This window comes from Diplodia seriata (assembly GCF_021436955.1).
Source record: "Diplodia seriata strain FDS-637 chromosome Unknown scaffold_2, whole genome shotgun sequence".
NCBI lineage: Eukaryota > Fungi > Ascomycota > Dothideomycetes > Botryosphaeriales > Botryosphaeriaceae > Diplodia > Diplodia seriata.
Genome location: NW_027117309.1, coordinates 1,449,439 through 1,467,009, shown reverse-complemented (window position 1 = coordinate 1,467,009; position 17,571 = coordinate 1,449,439). Strand labels below are relative to the sequence as shown.

General features: G+C 58.2%; 5 protein-coding genes across 5 annotated transcripts; 3 read left to right on the top strand and 2 right to left on the bottom strand.

Moving 5' to 3' along the window:
* Positions 1-1,741: 1,741 nt before the first annotated feature.
* SLS55_001812 (uncharacterized protein) lies at positions 1,742-2,824 on the top strand (the record flags this gene model as incomplete). Its single annotated transcript, XM_066773300.1, has 1 exon — positions 1,742-2,824. One exon carries the CDS (start codon positions 1,742-1,744, stop codon positions 2,822-2,824), a length of 1,083 nt encoding a protein of 360 aa, XP_066635867.1.
* A 2,461-nt stretch (positions 2,825-5,285) lies between these two features.
* SLS55_001811 (uncharacterized protein) lies at positions 5,286-6,463 on the bottom strand (the record flags this gene model as incomplete). Its single annotated transcript, XM_066773299.1, has 2 exons — positions 5,286-5,857; positions 5,950-6,463. The coding sequence occupies 2 exons, from the start codon at positions 6,461-6,463 to the stop codon at positions 5,286-5,288; spliced, it is 1,086 nt and encodes a 361-aa protein (XP_066635866.1).
* Positions 6,464-8,093: 1,630 nt separating this feature from the next.
* ADE13 (adenylosuccinase ade13) lies at positions 8,094-10,147 on the top strand (the record flags this gene model as incomplete). The annotated part of the gene is made up of 7 exons (XM_066773298.1): positions 8,094-8,101; positions 8,168-8,175; positions 8,354-8,615; positions 8,840-9,002; positions 9,055-9,873; positions 9,923-10,001; positions 10,065-10,147. The coding sequence occupies 7 exons, from the start codon at positions 8,094-8,096 to the stop codon at positions 10,145-10,147; spliced, it is 1,422 nt and encodes a 473-aa protein (XP_066635865.1).
* A 465-nt stretch (positions 10,148-10,612) lies between these two features.
* On the top strand, positions 10,613-12,734 carry SLS55_001809 (uncharacterized protein; the record flags this gene model as incomplete). The annotated part of the gene is made up of 5 exons (XM_066773297.1): positions 10,613-10,648; positions 10,973-11,544; positions 11,636-11,780; positions 11,849-12,182; positions 12,280-12,734. The coding sequence occupies 5 exons, from the start codon at positions 10,613-10,615 to the stop codon at positions 12,732-12,734; spliced, it is 1,542 nt and encodes a 513-aa protein (XP_066635864.1).
* Positions 12,735-13,720: 986 nt separating this feature from the next.
* SLS55_001808 (uncharacterized protein) lies at positions 13,721-17,263 on the bottom strand (the record flags this gene model as incomplete). The annotated part of the gene is made up of 4 exons (XM_066773296.1): positions 13,721-13,912; positions 14,303-16,332; positions 16,387-16,983; positions 17,035-17,263. The coding sequence occupies 4 exons, from the start codon at positions 17,261-17,263 to the stop codon at positions 13,721-13,723; spliced, it is 3,048 nt and encodes a 1,015-aa protein (XP_066635863.1).
* Positions 17,264-17,571: the final 308 nt, after the last annotated feature.

The following is a 17,571-nucleotide window of genomic DNA, read 5'->3' as shown; positions in this document are numbered from 1 at the left end:
TAAATCATGAATGCGGGGTGAACTTTATCAGAAACGGAGGCACACTTGGCCACTAATGGAAGACGTGATGCAGTAGGCTGCTGCGTGCGGAAACAAAGACGCTGAAATACAATGGCACCTACCGTGGAGCTGGTATGTCTTGAATGGAATCTGTCCTTCATGTTGCCTGTGATTCAGTGAGTGGCACAACAATCAACAACTTCGTGATCAAGCACAAGGCTCGTCAGCGGCGTGATCATACGGCAGGCCTTGCCAATTTGCTTTGAAAGGCGCGAGCTCCTTGAAACTTGGACACGAGTTGCCATGACGATAAGTCAGGCGAATGAAACGGCAGCGCTGCGAGCATCGGCTTAGCTGCCGTCTTTGCTGCTGAGCCGAGGACGCCTGCAATAGCCAGACACGTGATTGGCTTCTCCGCAGCTCCATGGCCAATGGCATGGCCAGAACGAAGGGAGCGCAGGGCCGAGAGGATTGCGCAGCACAGCAGAGAAAGGAAAAGGCTCAGGCCACCCAGGTACGGCGCTCAGTTCGGCGTGGCCGGGCGACGAGGCGAGAACAAAAGCCCAGGAAGCTCTGGCCCGTCGGTGGACGGATGGGGAGAGGATCGACCAGCGCTGTCTTGGCTGATGCAAGGCTATGCAGCTTGACGCTGTGCAGCAGCGGGGCGAGGAGGGGGACGGCAGGCCGGTTTCGCGGCGACCGAAGGCGCGAGAAGGGCGGTCCGGTATTGCGTGCCGTCGAGTACTGCGCGCTGTTCGCTCGGGCTCGTCGGAAGTACTTTGGCGTTGGTATCGTCGATGGCTGGCAATCAGGTTTTCGCTGGGAGATCGGGGATGCTGCACGCTCTGTGGCGCGCTACCGCCGGTCTAGCGGCCGCATCCTGGTCGGTCGCGGCTGCCAGACTCGCATTCCTGTTTTGCGCATGGGAAACTCCCAATTCCCATCCTGCCTCCCGACTCGCAGCCCCCCTCCTCTTTCAACTGTTCGTTGTTTGTCGGAGACGTTGCGACGGTCACAAACGCGCAACCGCCATCCGCTGTCTTCGTTCCAGCCGTCCCACCTCGCCGTGCAAGCCACCCAGCCGCGCAGCTACCCCTCCGGCCGAGCTAGCACTAAGCCCCTCTCCCGCCAGCTAGGTCGCGTCCCCGCGCGCCCGCGCCACAACCGCCCTTCGTTACGTCCGCCCTCTCCTCGCCACCTCTTGCTTGCCTTCCTTCAACCTCGCGCAAACCCAGCCTACCGCCACCGCACTCTGACGTGCCGACCGACTTCGACAATCTGGGGCACGAGTAAGTCGCGTGCCGCCCTCCACAATTCCCGCATCACGATCGTCAGGACCCCAGCCAACAGCTGCACCACCCCTGGAGCTGTTACGTTGACCGCGCCTTCTCGCCAGATCTTACCTTGAAGCGCCGAGCAAGACCCGTCGCCTTCGCCACCCCTGCTGCTGCCACCAGCACTACTGCATCATATTAGCCAGCTCTCCAACAAAAAGATCCAGGACCTTGCCGCCGCACATCCTGCATCCCAAAAAACAAACATCTTCTTAGCCGTTGCTGAGCACATTCCAACACCATAGCAACACCGCTGCTGTGATAGCTTCAACATTGCCTGCGACGAAGCCACCAGGCAAAGCGACTCGCCCCAATCGAACTTCTGATTGCGATCGCAATCTTCGGCTAGCCTTTGACGCATCTGCGCAACCCTCCAAAAAGTCCTGAACCCCACCAGCATCGGCATAATGACCGGGAGCGACTTTGACTTCGAGACCCGGCCTCAGACCCGTGTGGACAGTCTTGCCGGCTACTCAGCCGTGTCATTCCCTTCAATGAGCGGCGGCGTCGAGGAAACCGCCACCGGCAAATTCTCTTTCTCTCCTCAGCAGGACTCCATGGATTTCGATCCTACCAACGCCGCCACGTTCAGCCAAGATTTGGAGCAGGTCACAGTCCACCCCGGTGTGCTTTCGGGCAACAACAACCCCTTGTTCGATGGGCATGGCCAGTCGTCGGAAAACTTCTTCAACCCGCAAATGTTCACAACCTTACCGAGCGTGCGTAGCCAGCATGGCCAAATCACACCGCCGGACGATCTCTCCCCCAAATCGGCCGAATCGAAGCTTGCCTTCAACTCGAGCAAAGACAGCGAGATCCAAGTCAAGGTAGAGGATTCGACGGAAGTCGCCACAGCCAGCAACAAGCGTAAGCGATCGTCCAAGGGTAGCGTCGGCAGCTCGACCCGGAAGCGAGGAAGAAAGTCCGTAGTAGTTGTCGAGGACGATAGCCAGGACCCGGAAGACAAAGCCAAGCGCGATCAGTTCCTAGAGAGGAACCGTGTAGCTGCGCACAAGTGCCGACAGAAGAAGAAGGAGTGGATGGTCCAGCTCGACAATGACTGCAGAGACCTGGCGGCCAGGAACAAGTACTTGAGCGCCGAAGTGAACGTGTTGAGCAACACAATGTACGAGCTCAAGAACCTGATCTTCCAACACGCAGATTGCGGCTACCAGCCGATCAACGAGTTCATCGGCAAGGAAGCTGAGAAGGTCCACGTTGGCGTTCGCGCTCAAGCCGCCTCCGACCCTGCTGGGGCCATGCAAGCGTCTTCTTACCAATCACCTGGGCCGTACCCACCCTCAAACATGAGTGTCTCCGGACAAGGAGGTCCTAGCATGTTTCCAGGTCGGGGATCGGTCGATTTTGGGAGGTCGGCAGAGCGAGCCAGCACCGAGGCGAGTGACTTGGGAAGCATTCGGTCGAACTCGACAGCATCGGATGGAATGCTGAACGAGTCATGGGCGGACATGCTCCAACAGTCGCAGTGAAGCTCTGAGACTCTTTCTGCGATGAACCGACTGCAATTATCTTGTCCGTTAATGCGTTGCCGTCATATTTCCCTTCTCTTTTCTTTTACGATTTGCCGATTGATGATGGGAGGTCGTCGTGTTGCCCTGGAAAGGAGTTAACGGAGTACAAATACTGGCAGCACCAGGTATGGCGAAAGCCTAGCATTAGTGACTGGGAGGGTACTAGGAGTTTTGGAAGGGACCGACATGCAGCATAGGACTTTGCTATGCATTTGGGGAGGTGACGAGGGGGGGCATTTGTATTTTAATCAAAAGCGGCGCAGCCTGCGTAACAGCGATGATATGCAGATTACGCACATATTCCTGAGTGCGTCCATGTCGGAATGATGATGTGGAGAGTGGGATTGGGCGATATAGCCGGCGACACGACGAAAGGGTGATGGTGCTCTCATATGACGCGGAGTCGGACTCGTCTGCCGAGCTGCGATGGGCTGGCGGTGATCTTGTAGCGGCGGAGCAGGTCGCAGCGCCGATGGAGACGTCAGAGGACCAGGGGCTGCGCCAATCAACGCGTGCGGCTATGTTGTCATGCATGCGCGCAGGAATACGTCAGTTCCGCATTTGGCGATGCTCGGCTGCTGATCTAACGCTCGGACCCGAGGCTGCATTGGGGAGTGGCATGGGCTGTTTGCAAGCCCAAGATAGGCAAGACATCAGCAAAGACAAGTCTTCTTTTTTCTGAATTGTCGATGCAAAGGTGCAAACCTTTCTTGACGGCGCGGGTCGCATCGAGGGAGCCCCGCTTCGATGGAGGGAACAAGAGCGGCGCCAAGCCCTTCCGCCCCCTTTACGCGCAAAAACAGGGAAGGAGATCTGGACCGACTCCGAGACGACAGCGATGATACATGAATGGATAGTGCAAAAAAGAACAGTCTGTTTGGCGAGGGAGGGGCAGCATTGATAAACAAGAGGTTGTTTTGTCGGCGGCGGCCACCAGCTTTTTTGCTCGCTTGCGCGCAGATGTTGGGGGTGCACAAGCGGAGCGGAACCACTCCTTAGCCCGGGGCCTGTCCATCACAATGACGACTGCAGCGGCGAGCTATGTGCGTCGTCATCTTGAAGTGTTCGCATGGTGACGCCAGTGTGACTCGCTTCAAGACGTGTCTCTGTCGATGCCCGCTGTTGTTGCGCCACCTTCTGCTTTTGTGTGGGGAAGCAGCATAGTGGATGTAATAAAGAGTGGGAAAGCTGCTCGGAGCCTGAGGGATTGGATGGATGGTGCTATGCGGATTAATCTGTGATTCGCGGCATGCCTAGGGGCACTGCTTGGCGTGTCGGAAAAGCGTGCGCTTTCGAGGGGGGGAGGAGGAGGAGCAGAACCAGACGCAAACACGAGCGGATTGGGCGGGGGCCACCCGGGCTCTATATAGTCGCCATACGCCTATCTTTCGCGCCCGGACCCTAAGCCACGCGACAGGAAGGGGAAAACAAATGGCAAAGTTTGGATGCTACAGTAGCCCACGACTCGTGCGTGTGCGGTCGGCCAGGGCTACAGACTTGCCATTTTGCTGCGCCCTAAGCCAATACATGGCCTGATGTCCGTTCTGCACGAGTCATACGTGTTGGCGATTGCCATGGACTTCCCAGATCCATATCAAACCCCCCTTGCAATTTTTCAACCAGCGTTCGGAAGCCAATATACTGTTAGGGCGGGCTCCGTGTTTTGGGCGGACGGCAGGGGTCAAGGTTCGTGGCTGCTGACCGCATCGTTTAAGAGAGACGGTTGCTTTTCCCACCTCTCAAAGACACTTGCAACGACAACCCGAAAGTGGTGCATGGACTACTGACGGTCAGAGTCACGAGGGCAGACGAATAAGACTGTGGGCTCGGCAAAATAGCCGGGGGCAGCAGCCGATGGCGTGCGTAGCCTTGCACTGTACAAATGCCGACGCGCAAGAGCAGCAGTTGCTGTCAGCGGCTCCAAAAGGTCTGGGGAGAGAACCTAACGGTCTCCGGAACAATCTCCGTCCGATTCACGCTTGATGCCCTTCGAGGCCCGTTCTTTGGGGGCTAACGCTAACTCATTACGCTACATACACAGTAGACTTCGCAGTAACTCGATACAGGTCCGTCCCGAGAATGTCTTGTGCGATGTCAATGTAAAAGAAAGGCGCCTCTTTCTAAGGTCGGTGAAAAGAGGGCAGGGTAGCGGGAGTGGCCGCAGCAGTCATTCCAATCGAGTAATCGCGCAGAAGAAAAAGTGGGAACCACAAACCGAACACGCAGGGACAAACTGCCATCAATTCGAATACGATAGAGACAGAGCAAGTAAAACAGTTCATCATTCGTCTGGAGGATACCCAGTCTTGCAACCAGCAAGAAGCACATGACAGTCATCAGTCACCCAGCATGTTGTCCAAACCCGAGTAAGGCTGACCACGTTCCGGCAGATCCTTACTCCAGACAGCCGAAGGGTCCGCTATGCAAACGCTTCGCCGGGCTTCAGGCCTCCTTCCTCCACGCCGAGCCCAATCTTGCCAATCACCTTGCCTTCGGCCAGCAGCTCGTGCCCTTTGCGCACCCCCTCGGCCGTCAGCGGCAGCCGCTGCGTGAGGTGAGTCTGGACCACGCCGGCGTCGATCAGCTCGCGCAGCTTGTCCAGGATCTGCTTGTGGCTGTCCAGCTCGACGCCGTACCACGGCTTCGTGCCCAGCAGCACCCACGAGAACGTCAGGCTCTTGGCCATCCACTCCGTCTCGTACATGGGCAGCTCCTGCGTCTGCACGATGCTGCTGACCTTGCCGAAGGGCGCGCAGATGGCGGCCGCCGGCGCGAGGTACTGCTCGGTGCGGTGCGTGATGAAGACGTACTTAATCGGGACCGGCAGGCCGAGCGCGGCGACCTGCGAGGGCAGGTCCGCGTGGTGGTTGACCGTATGCGTCGCCCCCATCGAGAGGCTGAAGCGCCGCGTCTCGTCGCGCGAGGCCGTCGTCACGACGACGGGCAGGCGGAGGACGTGGCGTGCGATCTGGGAGGCTACCGAGCCGACACCTGCGAGACGAGTTTCCTTTCATCAGCACAACGTTGCCAGACGTCTCGGATCTAAGCAGTTGAGGGAAGTAGCGGAACGCCATCAAGCTCACCTCCAGCGCCGTTCACGATCAACACGCCCGCTTTCTCGCCTTCTTTGATCTCCATCCGCTCCACCAACGCCTCCCACGCCGTGATCCACGTCAACGGCAACGCCGCCGCCTCGACCCAATCCAACCGCTCCGGCTTCCTCGCCACGCTGCGCGCGTCCACGAGCTGCAACTCGGCGTCCGCGCCCTGCCGGTTCGGCGCGCCGCTGTAGTAGACCGCATCGCCCTTGTTCCACCCAGCCTTGTCTGCGTCCGGCCCAACCGCTTCGACCTCGCCTGCGCCGTCGTAGCCCAGGACTTGTGGCAGCGCTGGGGCGCGCGCGAAGTAGGCAATGGGGTCGCCGGGCACTTGGTAGTCGTCGTAGGTGCCGGCGCGGATCTTGGTGTCGACTGGGTTGACGGAGGCGGCGTGTACGCGAATAAGGAGGTCGTGAGCAGATAGCGGAGGAGGTGTGGGGAGAGTGACGGCACGGATTACGGAGGGATCGCCGCGGGCGGTTGCGGCGATGGCGCGCATGGTGGTGGTGTTGTTGTCAGGCATTGCAGATGGTAGGTGTGGTGTGCTTGTTATGGGTGTAAAGGGGTGGTTGGAGGAATTGTGAAGAATCGATGGCGATTCAGTAATGGAGCTGAAGATGGCGCCATGGTGGTATGCTGCAAGCCTGGGAGTTATATGGTCTTGTCGCGCCGGCGGTTTTCCATCACGTCAGGATGAAGGGAGGCTGCAGTCACACCTCGGCTGGGTCTCGGGTCTGAGTTGTGGAGGATATGCGGGGTGTTTGTAATACTGGGCGAGCTGTATAAGCGTTTACTAGTAATCAGCTTCTAGCATGAGGTCAGAAGCCAGACAACACATTGCCAAGTGAATGGATGGAATAAGGCCGTCGAGTCCAACTAATCACTTCAAGAGTAAGAGTAATCGCAAGATGACAAGGCGTGGGAGACACTTCACTTCCTGCAGATACTACTGCTCACTTAGCTACAGTTGGAACTCCAGAGCAACACCATGACGTCACCAGTTTGTGGACCATGATGACTGCCGTTCGCAGACCAAAGTTCGGGAATAGTTCGGCAAAGACGTGGAAACTCTGAGTCGGTCGCATGGATGTAAGCAAGCTTCCGTGGAGGCGGCCCGGTCCGCGATTGTGCGTGTCGTTAAGCACTTTCTAAGCTGGTGTCGGACGTCGCCGAACGGCACCCATGTGTCAGTGGAGAGCAGGAGGCTCGTGCGTGGTTTTCGAGACCTCGCAGATGCATGTTTGTGCGACAGGTGCTGGAACGGCGTCCGGGGCGGCATCCACGGCCAATTGAAGCATGCGAGGGTGTGCTGGGAAAGCATGCAGATGATCTCCATCGAACATATGCGCGTACTGGGTACTGTGCAGTGATGCTTGAAGATCCACCCTGCATGTACATCCATGCAGCCGTGTTTTCGGTCGAAGCGGAGCCGGAGGAAGCCATTTGACGTTGGGTTCTCGCAGACATACTGAATATCGAGTTGTGTGCCGACACTGAGCGGAAGTCGGCAGCAGCTAAGATTCCTTCCGCTGTGCCACGTGCAAGTATTAATGTGAATCATCCCACCATCCTCACATCAATGCGAAATCCAATGATTGAGTAGCGAAACGAAACAAGAGATTATATCACACGTCTTCTGAGTGGCACTAGCATTTCAAAAACATGGCACGCAATTGCGCGCTGCAGTGGGCCCGTCCTAGGAACGGACCTAGACACATGCAGGACCAGCGGTATCGGCGCACATGTGCTTGCTTTTTTCCAAAGCATCCAAGGCCATTCATCACGGAGGTTTTTGGGGTTCTGGATGAGAGGCAGCATCCGCCTACCTCCTTCTACCAGATGGTCTAGAATCTCGTATTCAGATTCACCGAATTTTCCAGAGCGCAGACATGTGCAAGTGGTGGCAGAGGGGTTTCTGCCTCAGGCCCAGATCGGCATGACTCGCTGACGTCGATCCGGAGAAGATTGCGGCGGGAGTTTTTGAGCTCGGCGCGACCCCACCAACCACTTTTTCCCTTTTACTAGTCACCAACCCACGAGAGAACTTTGCGCCCTCCCCTCTCTTGCATTGCTCTCCTCGCCCTCCAATCCTTCCCTTCACACCTCCTGCGCAGCAGGGAACATCCACAATGGCCGAGTACAGCGTGAGTCCGCCGCGCCAACCTGCGCACACTCTCCCTTCACCCGTGAGTCACTGACTGAGCGCATCTTGTAGATTTACCAAACACCGTAAGCAGCTCCTGTCGCCGATATCGTGTTCAAAGCTGATCTTCATGCTCCCGCAGGCTCAACTCGCGGTACGCGAGTATGTTCCCCTCCCCCCGCACAATCCCAGAGTCCGTTCAGACGCTGCGCCCAACCATGATACTGACGACCCCGTTTCGATAAGGCGAGCCCATGAAGGAGCTCTTCTCGCCCCGCACACGGTTTACAACCTGGCGCAAGCTCTGGCTCGCTCTTGCTGAGGCCGAGAAGGAGCTTGGCTTGGACATCTCCGATGACGCCATCGAACAGATGCGCGCCCACTTGGTCATCCAGGACGAGGAATTCCCCACTGCTGCGGAGGAGGAGAAGCGCCGCAGGCATGATGTCATGGCCCACGTCCACACCTTCGGTCTTGTTGCTCCCGCGGCTGCCGGCATTATCCACTGGTACGCTTGCCCCTAGGCATACAATCTGGTGGTGGGGGTTCTGCAGCATGCCTCTAAATATGGGGAGCTGGTGTACCGATTGCAACCATTTGCGAAGGCCTGGCGCATGAGAAGTAGTTCTGGCGTCATCTTCTCACAACAGGATTGCTTATCGGGCGCATCATGGACTGCTGAATCCCTCTGCCTCTTTCCTACAAACAGAGTACTGATCGCTTGCTTTACAGGGGTGCTACCTCCTGCTTCGTCACCGACAACGCCGACCTCATCCTTTATCGCGATGCTCTGGACATGCTGTGCCACAAGGTCTGCGGTGCGATCCAAAAGCTGAGCAAGTTTGCCCAGCAGAACGCATCTCTTCCCTGCCTGGCATACACTCATCTTCAGCCCGTAAGCACAGCCCCATGCTATGGTCAGATTGGCGCTCACGCAATTCTCTCAGGCACAATTGACTACGGTTGGCAAGCGCGCATGCCTGTGGATCCAAGATCTTTTGATCGACTTGAGGAACCTCGAGAGGGCGCGTGATGACTTGAGGTTCCGTGGTGTAAAGGGAACTACCGGCACCCAGGCCGCCTTCCTTCAGATCTTTAACGGCAATCACGAGAAGGTCGAGAAGCTCGATGAGCTGGTGACGTACAAGAGCGGTTTCCGCGATGCCTTTACCATTACCTCTCAAACCTACTCCCGCAAGGTTGATGCCGACATTGTCAACGCCCTTGGCTCCTTTGGTGCCACTTGCGAGAGAATAGGTGGCGACATCCGCCACCTTGCGTCCTTCAAGGAACTCGAGGAGCCTTTCGAGAAGGATCAGATTGGATCGTCTGCCATGGCTTACAAGCGCAACCCCATGCGCTCTGAGCGTATGTGCAGTCTGGGTCGCCACTTGCAGAGCCTGCCCCAGAATGCGCTCCACACCTACTCTGCTCAGTGGTTCGAGCGCACGCTCGACGACAGTGCCAACCGTCGCATCACGCTCCCGGAGGCATTCCTGACGGCCGATGCATGCTGCCTTCTCATGGACAACATCTCCTCTGGCATGGTCGTCTACCCCGAGGTCATCAAGAGCCGCGTGATGCAGGAGCTCCCCTTCATGGCGACTGAGAACCTCATCATGGCCATGGTGGCCAAGGGTTACAGCAGGCAAGACGCCCACGAGGAAATCCGTGTGCTCAGTCACCAGGCCAGCCAGGTCGTCAAGGGCGAAGGTGGCCAGAATGACCTCATTGAGCGTGTCAAGAGGACCCAGTTCTTCGAGCCTGTAAGTGGATTACTCGTAGCTCTGAGTGGAGGGCACTAACACTCTTCAGATCTTCAACGAGATTGACAGCCTCCTGGACCCTAAGACCTTCATTGGCAGAGCGCCGGAACAGGTCAAGAAGTTTACCGGTAAGCCCAAGCGAAGTACATCGTTTTCGGGGATATCTGTTGCTAATTTGCCCTCAACCACAGGCGCTGGTGGAGAGGTTGTTCTTGCGCTGGCCAAGTACGAGGGCAAGGTTATGATCGCCGACGTGGCCGACCTCCACGTTTAGAGGGCTTAGATGGGATGTCAAAAGTAAATACAGGGATGTAGAAAAATATCATGATGCTGTGGGACACGGGACCCGCCGCAGTTGCCGTTTGTAGAGAGTTGGGCCGCATGATTCACGGTGTGGGGAGATCCTCGAATGCGGCGCAGGGCGATCGGCCGGAAAGCGTCCGGCGCGCTGAAGCCGTAGAGCGCACCGGCGGAGGTTTCTTGCTGGGCATATAACATGTCATTGGTGCCCACGTAGTATGCAGCCGTCTGACCAAGCTTGGGGCCGAAGCTGCGTCAGCGATTCATTGCCGCTGATTAGTGTATTATCGGTCGAGTCAGGTTACGTCATCCAAGGACCGGCACGCTTCTTTTCCTCGACGCCCGTCCCCTCCGCCGAAAGTGGTAGATGGAGATTGTGCAGAAGTCGCGGCACAAGTACGAAGTGTCGTTTACGCCTGGACAATCCTCTGCAGCCAACATGGAGCATTCCAACGCGGCCAATCGCCACGACGAGGTAGCTTTTCCGCATGCCTGCCCCGCCTCCCCCTCGACCACCCGCACCCGCTGCTTATCCTGCCGCCTCTGCTTCACTGCCACGCGTTTCGCGCAAACCGCTGACATTCCCGCGCCTGGCGCTGGGTGAAAAGTATCGCGACCGTCGTCCCAGCGAGGTCGAAGTCCAAAATGCCTTCGAGGTAAGCTAGTCGCGTCTCAGCCCCGCCTTCTTCGCCTTTTGTTACAGCTTGGGCTGTTTACCTTTTCCGCTCAAAGGAAGAGAGATTCTTCCGGAAGCACCAACCCTCGAAACAACCCCCCAACTCACAAGCACGCCGTACAGGTCGTCTTCGACAACGAAGCCGTGCACCGGCGCAAGTCGTCGCTCGCGCCCGGCACAGGCACCGGGCCCCAGCGGCCCAGGCACATGCGCAAGCCGACCAACTGCTTCGTCCACGCCCTCTTCGAGCCGCACCGCGACGCCGCCGCGCTCGAGGCCACCCACGCCACCCCGGACGGCGACTACGCCATCGCCGCCTCCACCGGCGTCCAGGCGTCGCCGTCGTACGAAGGGATACAGTCCGAGAGGGTCGCGGACAAGAATCCGGACGCGAGTCTCGGCCTTTACCATAATGGGGGCGTTCGGGGAGGAGACCAGCAGCAGCAGCAGCAACGAGCAGAAGGGGGAGGGGCGGGAGCGGTCGAGGCGGCGGTGCAGAGCAGGCTGCTGACCAAGAAGCAGATCTCGGACATGGCGTTCGGCATCAGGGAGCTGGCGAAGAAGTTGGCGCATATTCGCATCAAGATGAACGTGCGGAACGTGTTCATCTTGGCCAAGGCGCACGACGAGACGCTGATTGGGAAGACGAGGGAGGTGACCGAGTGGCTGCTCGCACAGGATGCGAACTATAGGATGTGAGTTATTTTGGTCTGCAGGCGAGAGGGGGGTCTGGCCGCTGGGCGGTGGGGTTGCGTGGACGTTTGCTGACTGATTCCGGGGTTGCAGATACGTGGAGAACACCTTGGAAAACAACAAGATCTTTGATTACAAGGGCATGATCGAGGGGAATGAGAGCTACAAGAACCGCTTGAGGTTTTGGACGGTAGAAATTTGCCAGCAGAGGCCCCAGACGTGGGATATCGTTCTTGCTGTGAGCTTCTACCTTTTGCAAACTTTGGGCCGCTCCCTGGTGTCCTTGCTAATAGAGAATCATGGTAGCTCGGCGGAGATGGCACCGTCCTATACGCAAGCTGGCTGTTCCAACACGTCGTCCCGCCTGTTCTGGCTTTCTCCTTAGGCTCGCTCGGATTCCTGACGAAGTTTGATTACGGTTCCTACCGGCAGACTCTGACGAAGGCCTTCAACGAAGGTATCACGGTCAGCCTGCGGCTTCGATTCGAGGGCACCGTCATGCGCTCCCAGAAGCGCGAAAAGTGTGGCGGCAATACACCGCGGGATCTGGTGGAAGAACTGATTGGCGAGGAGAGTGAGGACTGCCATACGCACCATCCTGATGGGACATACAATATCCTGAACGAAGTCGTTCTCGACCGTGGGCCAAACCCGAGTATGTTAAGATACGCGCGCACCCCTGCCCCCTCACAATGGTGATCCCCTGTCCGCTAATGCATCGAGCAACTGCCAAACAGCCATGTCCTCGATCGAAATCTTCGGCGACGACGAGCACTACACCAGCGTCCAGGCGGACGGCATCTGCATCGCAACGCCAACGGGCAGCACGGCGTACAACCTGGCGGCCGGAGGGTCGCTGTGCCACCCGGACAACCCCGTCATCCTCCTCACGGCCATCTGCGCGCACACGCTGTCCTTCCGGCCAATCGTCCTGCCCGACACCATCGTCCTGCGCGCGGGCGTGCCGTACGACGCGCGCACCAGCTCGTGGGCCAGCTTCGACGGCCGCGAGCGCGTCGAGCTCAACCCGGGCGACTACGTCACCGTCAGCGCCAGCCGGTTCCCCTTCCCGAGCGTGCTGCCGGTGGAGCGGAGGGGCAAGGATTGGATCGATAGCATCTCGAGGACTTTGAACTGGAACTCGAGGCAGAGGCAGAAGGCTTTCAAGGAGTGGGAGAAGGAGGAAAAATAAGGTAGGAGGATTACCTATGAGAGAGAGAGCTGTGATGACGAGGTATGAGGGTTTGCGGTGTTTGGATAGAAAGGGCATCTTGGGTCGGGGTCTTGACTTATGTTTTCGATCTTGAACGAATGAAATATTTAGCCAAAATCTTTGCGAATCAATTGCTACATTCGATCTGCGCCGTGCTGTCTCTCGGTTTCGGCACCGTGGGAAATGGCGCGCCTCCTGTTCAGCATCCGTCCACCGGATCACCGTTTTCTAAGTAGATGGGGGCCTTGTGTGGTTAGAGACTGTGACTGACGCTAACATGATGGAGCATGATGAGCCGAGTATGGCTTATTTATTACTGTCTGTTGGCAGTAGAAGGAGTAGCCAATAGGTGTGTATGCGAGAGCCAAAAGGGGGTACTCGCGGGATAATGAAGATTCAGCCTACTTCAGTTTTAGACACAGATTGACGACCAAAATTGGGACTGCTTTGCGGGGTAATAATTTCCTGAGAGAAAGTTTGTTGAGACTCACTTTATGCGTTTGCTGTGTTGATACAGAGAGCGAAGACTGTTGTCTCGCATTTACTCATGCGCTTTCGTCTCAACGGTGTTTTAAGAAGTAAATTGCGGCCTGGAAGTTTTGACATATCAAGTGTGCTCAACACTTTAGCAGCTGTTTGGAAATATGTACAGGTGTTTCACAAGGCATTGCAATCACTTCGTGAGTAGGTAAAGGAGACGTTGAAGCAATGTATGATTTAATACTCAAATCAGACATAAGTACTTTAAAGTGTCTCGCTTGTGCCGAACCTACGCCTGAATTACACACTGGAAGTCGGGCCAACAGTTGAGCTCTCGACATATGAGAGAAGATTTGGGTAGCAAGGCAGACTTCTTGTCGAAGCTGAACATGGTGTTGCTAGAGTTGAGCCAATGCCAGGAAGAAATCATCTTATATTACATCGTTTGTCTGATCAAATACTCGTACCACATGACATCGTGCCAATCACCCGAAGAAGAATGCAACCATCCAACCCACTGCGGCTCCGGCCACAACTTGGGGACCGCTTCCCTTGACAGCACCAGCACCACCCGTGCTCGTTGCAGCCGCCTCGCCCGTCCCACTGCCAGTCCTGGTAGTTTGCAAGGACACGCTCGTGATCCCATCACCCGAGCTGGACGCCTTCGCACTGGCACTCTCCGTCGCACTCGCACTAGCACTCGCGCTCCCACTCCCCGGCGCCGAGAACGACACCGTGCTCGAGCCAATCACCACATCTCCATCTCCATCCACACTCACCACCTGCCCACCCGACAAGGTCGCCACTTGGCCTTCGGTCAAACTCGTCCCACCAACGAAGACGGTTCCATCCGCGCTCGTCGCCGTGAACGCCCGTCCACTCGCCGCCGTCACCGTGGCGACGGCCGATCCGTCATCTCCTCCTCCTTGTTGTTGGCCCCCCGTAGCAGTAGTAGCCTCAGCACCATCCGCACCACCACCACCCCCAAACCCAACAGTCGTACTCCCACCCACAACAAGCAGCCCCCCTCCTCCTCCGGCCGTCCCCGTCCCCGACGCCAAACTCACCACCTCCCCGCCCGCCACCGTCGCAACCGCATCTCCCCCAGGGCTCAGCGTCTGCCCTCCCACGACAACGACGCCATCCGCCAAGCTCGACGCAGTCACCGCCTGCCCATCGGCCGCCGTAAACACCGCCACTCCACCATCGTCTTCTCCTCCTTCCTGCTGATCCCCGCCGGCGGCACCGCCGGTAGCGGTACTAGGCAGCGCGATCGTGCTGCCGCCCACGACGACGACCACCGGACCGCCTGTCGTCGCACCGCCGTCACCAACCGAAACCGGTGTCCCCGCGATGGTAGCAACCTCGCCCGGCCGCACCGTCACGCTGCCGCCGACGACGACGACATCCGGTCCGCCGCCGCTGCTGCCGCTGCCGCCGCCCGGGACGAGCGAGGCCGTCGCGCCGCCGACGGTGAAGAGGGGTGTGGTGTTTTGGCCCTGACCCTGACCCTGACCCTGACCCTGTTGACCCTGGCCGGAGCCTTGCTGCTGCTGCCCCTGCTCCTGACCGGCATTAGTACCGGCACCGGCACCGGCGCCGGCAGCGAGCGAAATGGTCGATGGCGAGGAGGAACCATCGCCCCCCGCAACCACGACGAAACCCGATCCGACGGACACGGGCGTGCCGTCGCCGAGGACCGTCGTCGCGCCGGGGGCGAGGGTCGCGGTTGCTGCGCCGCCGTTGTTCCCGCCGTTGTTGTTTCCGCCATTGTCATTGCCGTTTGATCCGTCGGCGGCGGCGGCGGCGGCGGAAGTGTTGATGATGATGACGCCGCCGCCGCCTCCTCCGCCCCCGTTACCACCGTTGTTCCCTCCTCCTCCTTCACCGTCGGATCCGTCTGCGGTGCTGGCGGGATCGCCGACGACGACGACGCCGCCGCCGATTGTCGCCGAAGCGGGAGCACCGGCTGCTGCCGGGTCGGAGTTGTCCGGTGGATTGTTGTTGTCGGACGACTGGCCGCTGCCGCCGCCATTCTGTCCGGCGACTGCTGCTGTCGTCGCTCCTGCGTCGTTGGTTGCCGGTGGTGCTGCTGCTGTTGCCGCCTGGGAGGGCGGATCGGTTTGAGCCGTGGCTTGGGAGGCGATGGCGCTGATGATGCCGCCGAGGCCTGCGTCGTTGCCGTTGCCGTTGGCGGCGGTGGTTGAGGGGTCGTTGTTATTGTTGTTGTCGTTATCGTTACTGTCATCGTTGTTATTATTATTGTCGTTATTGTTATTGTCGTTGTTGTTATTGTTGTCATTGGTTGGTGCGGATGCTTGACCGCCGCCGCCGGTGGCCTGTGAGACGATGGCGCTGATGATGCCGCCGAGACCGGGATCGTTGGTAGTAGCAGGTGGCGGGGTATTGTCATTGTTGTTGGTAGTCTCCACCGGGTCACTTCCACCGGTCTCTTGCGGCCCGCCGTTGCCAGCTTTGGTCGTCTGCACCGGATCACTGCCCCCAGTGTTGGTCGGATCCGGCGAGTCCGGAGACGAAGCGGGCACGGCGGCAGGCTTGGTCGACACCGGACCATTGTCGACGGCAGAGGTCGTGGGGTTGAGAGCCATGGCCGGGGTCAGGGCGATGGGCGGGTCAAAGGTGCCGGCGAGGTCGAGCAGACACGAGTTCCACTCGGGGTCGAGCGAGCGGATCTGCGGCGGCAGCAGCAGCGTCGGGCGGTAGGCGGACTGGTAGACGATCTTGCAGGGCCCATCCTTGCCGTCCCACTGCTCGCCGTTGAGGAAGTTGGGGTACATCAGGTACGAGTAGTCCTTGTCGTAGTACTCGCAGGCGTTGCCCGCGTCCATGGCCTGGTACCACGGCGCCGACGCCACCGTCGCCATGTCGTCGAAGTTGAAGGGGTAGCCGCCGTCGACGAAGTAGTAGTGGTAGCCGCGGTACGAGTACAGGTCTTGCGATGCGAGCGTGAGCATCACGTTCGAGTGCACCGCGCCGACCCGCTTGTTGCACGCCGTCGACGCGGCCGAGACCACGGGGAAGGAGAGGTAGGCGTTGCCTTCGAAGAAGGTGTACTCGCCCGATGTGGTGTACGGGCCTGTTTGGTCCTGTCAGTCCGCAGCCTGGAACAAAGGAGAAGTGGTGTACATACCTGCGGTAGCTGTCGGATGCGACGTGTTCGTTCCATACGCGCAGTTGGCAGCATCATACGCATTTGCCGACGTAAACGGTGCAGTCGTCGGACCAAAGGGACAAACGGTCTTGTTGGCGCCTTTGTCACACATGTCTATCGTCGTGTTCTTCTTGTGAGGGAAGTAGATGAGCTCGACCTCGGGCGCCGAGATCCTGCAGATGCCGCATTTGGTCCATTCGGGCTTCTCCTCGCACCCGTCAATCGCTCCTGGATAAGGCATTGAGTAGTTCGAATCGACCCTGAAGTCTTGCCACAGAGCCTTGCAGTCGGCTTCGGTAACATTGCACGTGGGCGGCTTGACGTCGATCGCAAGTGATTGGGTGTATGCTGTAGATGATGACACAGACGTCCAGGTCGCTACCGCCATCGGGTCTCCCACCATGTAGGTGACCCATCCGTAGCTGTTGGTATCGCAAGCTGACGTGCGGGTGGACACGGTGTAGTTTGTCAAGGTCAGAGTCGTGGATTCCATCGACGTCACGCTGGTGTAGTATGGGCTGGCGAAAGTCTGCCATGATTCATGTTCCAGCATGCAGGCGGTGGCATAAGCCGCTCCTAAGCAAAAGTTAGAATTACCTGGTATTCAACGATGAAGGGAGCACGTACCGGATCCACTGCTTGGCAACGTTCCAAACGTCCCGTTTGTAACATTTCCAGCGAACGATGAGTTGCCACCCAAAGTCGGGAACGGGGTGCTGTTCAACAGAGAACTAGAGCTCGCTGCAGGAGTACCAGACTGGGATGCAGCAGATATGGTGTCATTTTGAGCCGTCACCGACGCGAAAGTTGGAGTCGTCGAGGCGTCTTCGGAGCTGGTGGCTCCAAGGCCGTTCATGATCAAGCTGCCGAGCCCATTGCTCTGGGTCGTGACGGTGCTGTTGAGCAGCGCGCTCGAACGGCTCGAGGATGTGTCTCTGCGGAGGTGGCGATCTGCGGCACGCGCATCAGAACATACCTTTCCCAAAACCCGGTTGCAAACCGAGAACGCGGGGAGACTTACCAACGCTCGCGTCTGCTTTTGCCGCGAGCTGCAGACCAACCGTCAAGACGGAAACAACCCGCAGTGTTCCCAGCATCGTCAACTGAACTGCGCTCCTTGAAGATGGAATGAAGAAGGAAGCAGAAGTTCGGTCGACGCAGGGG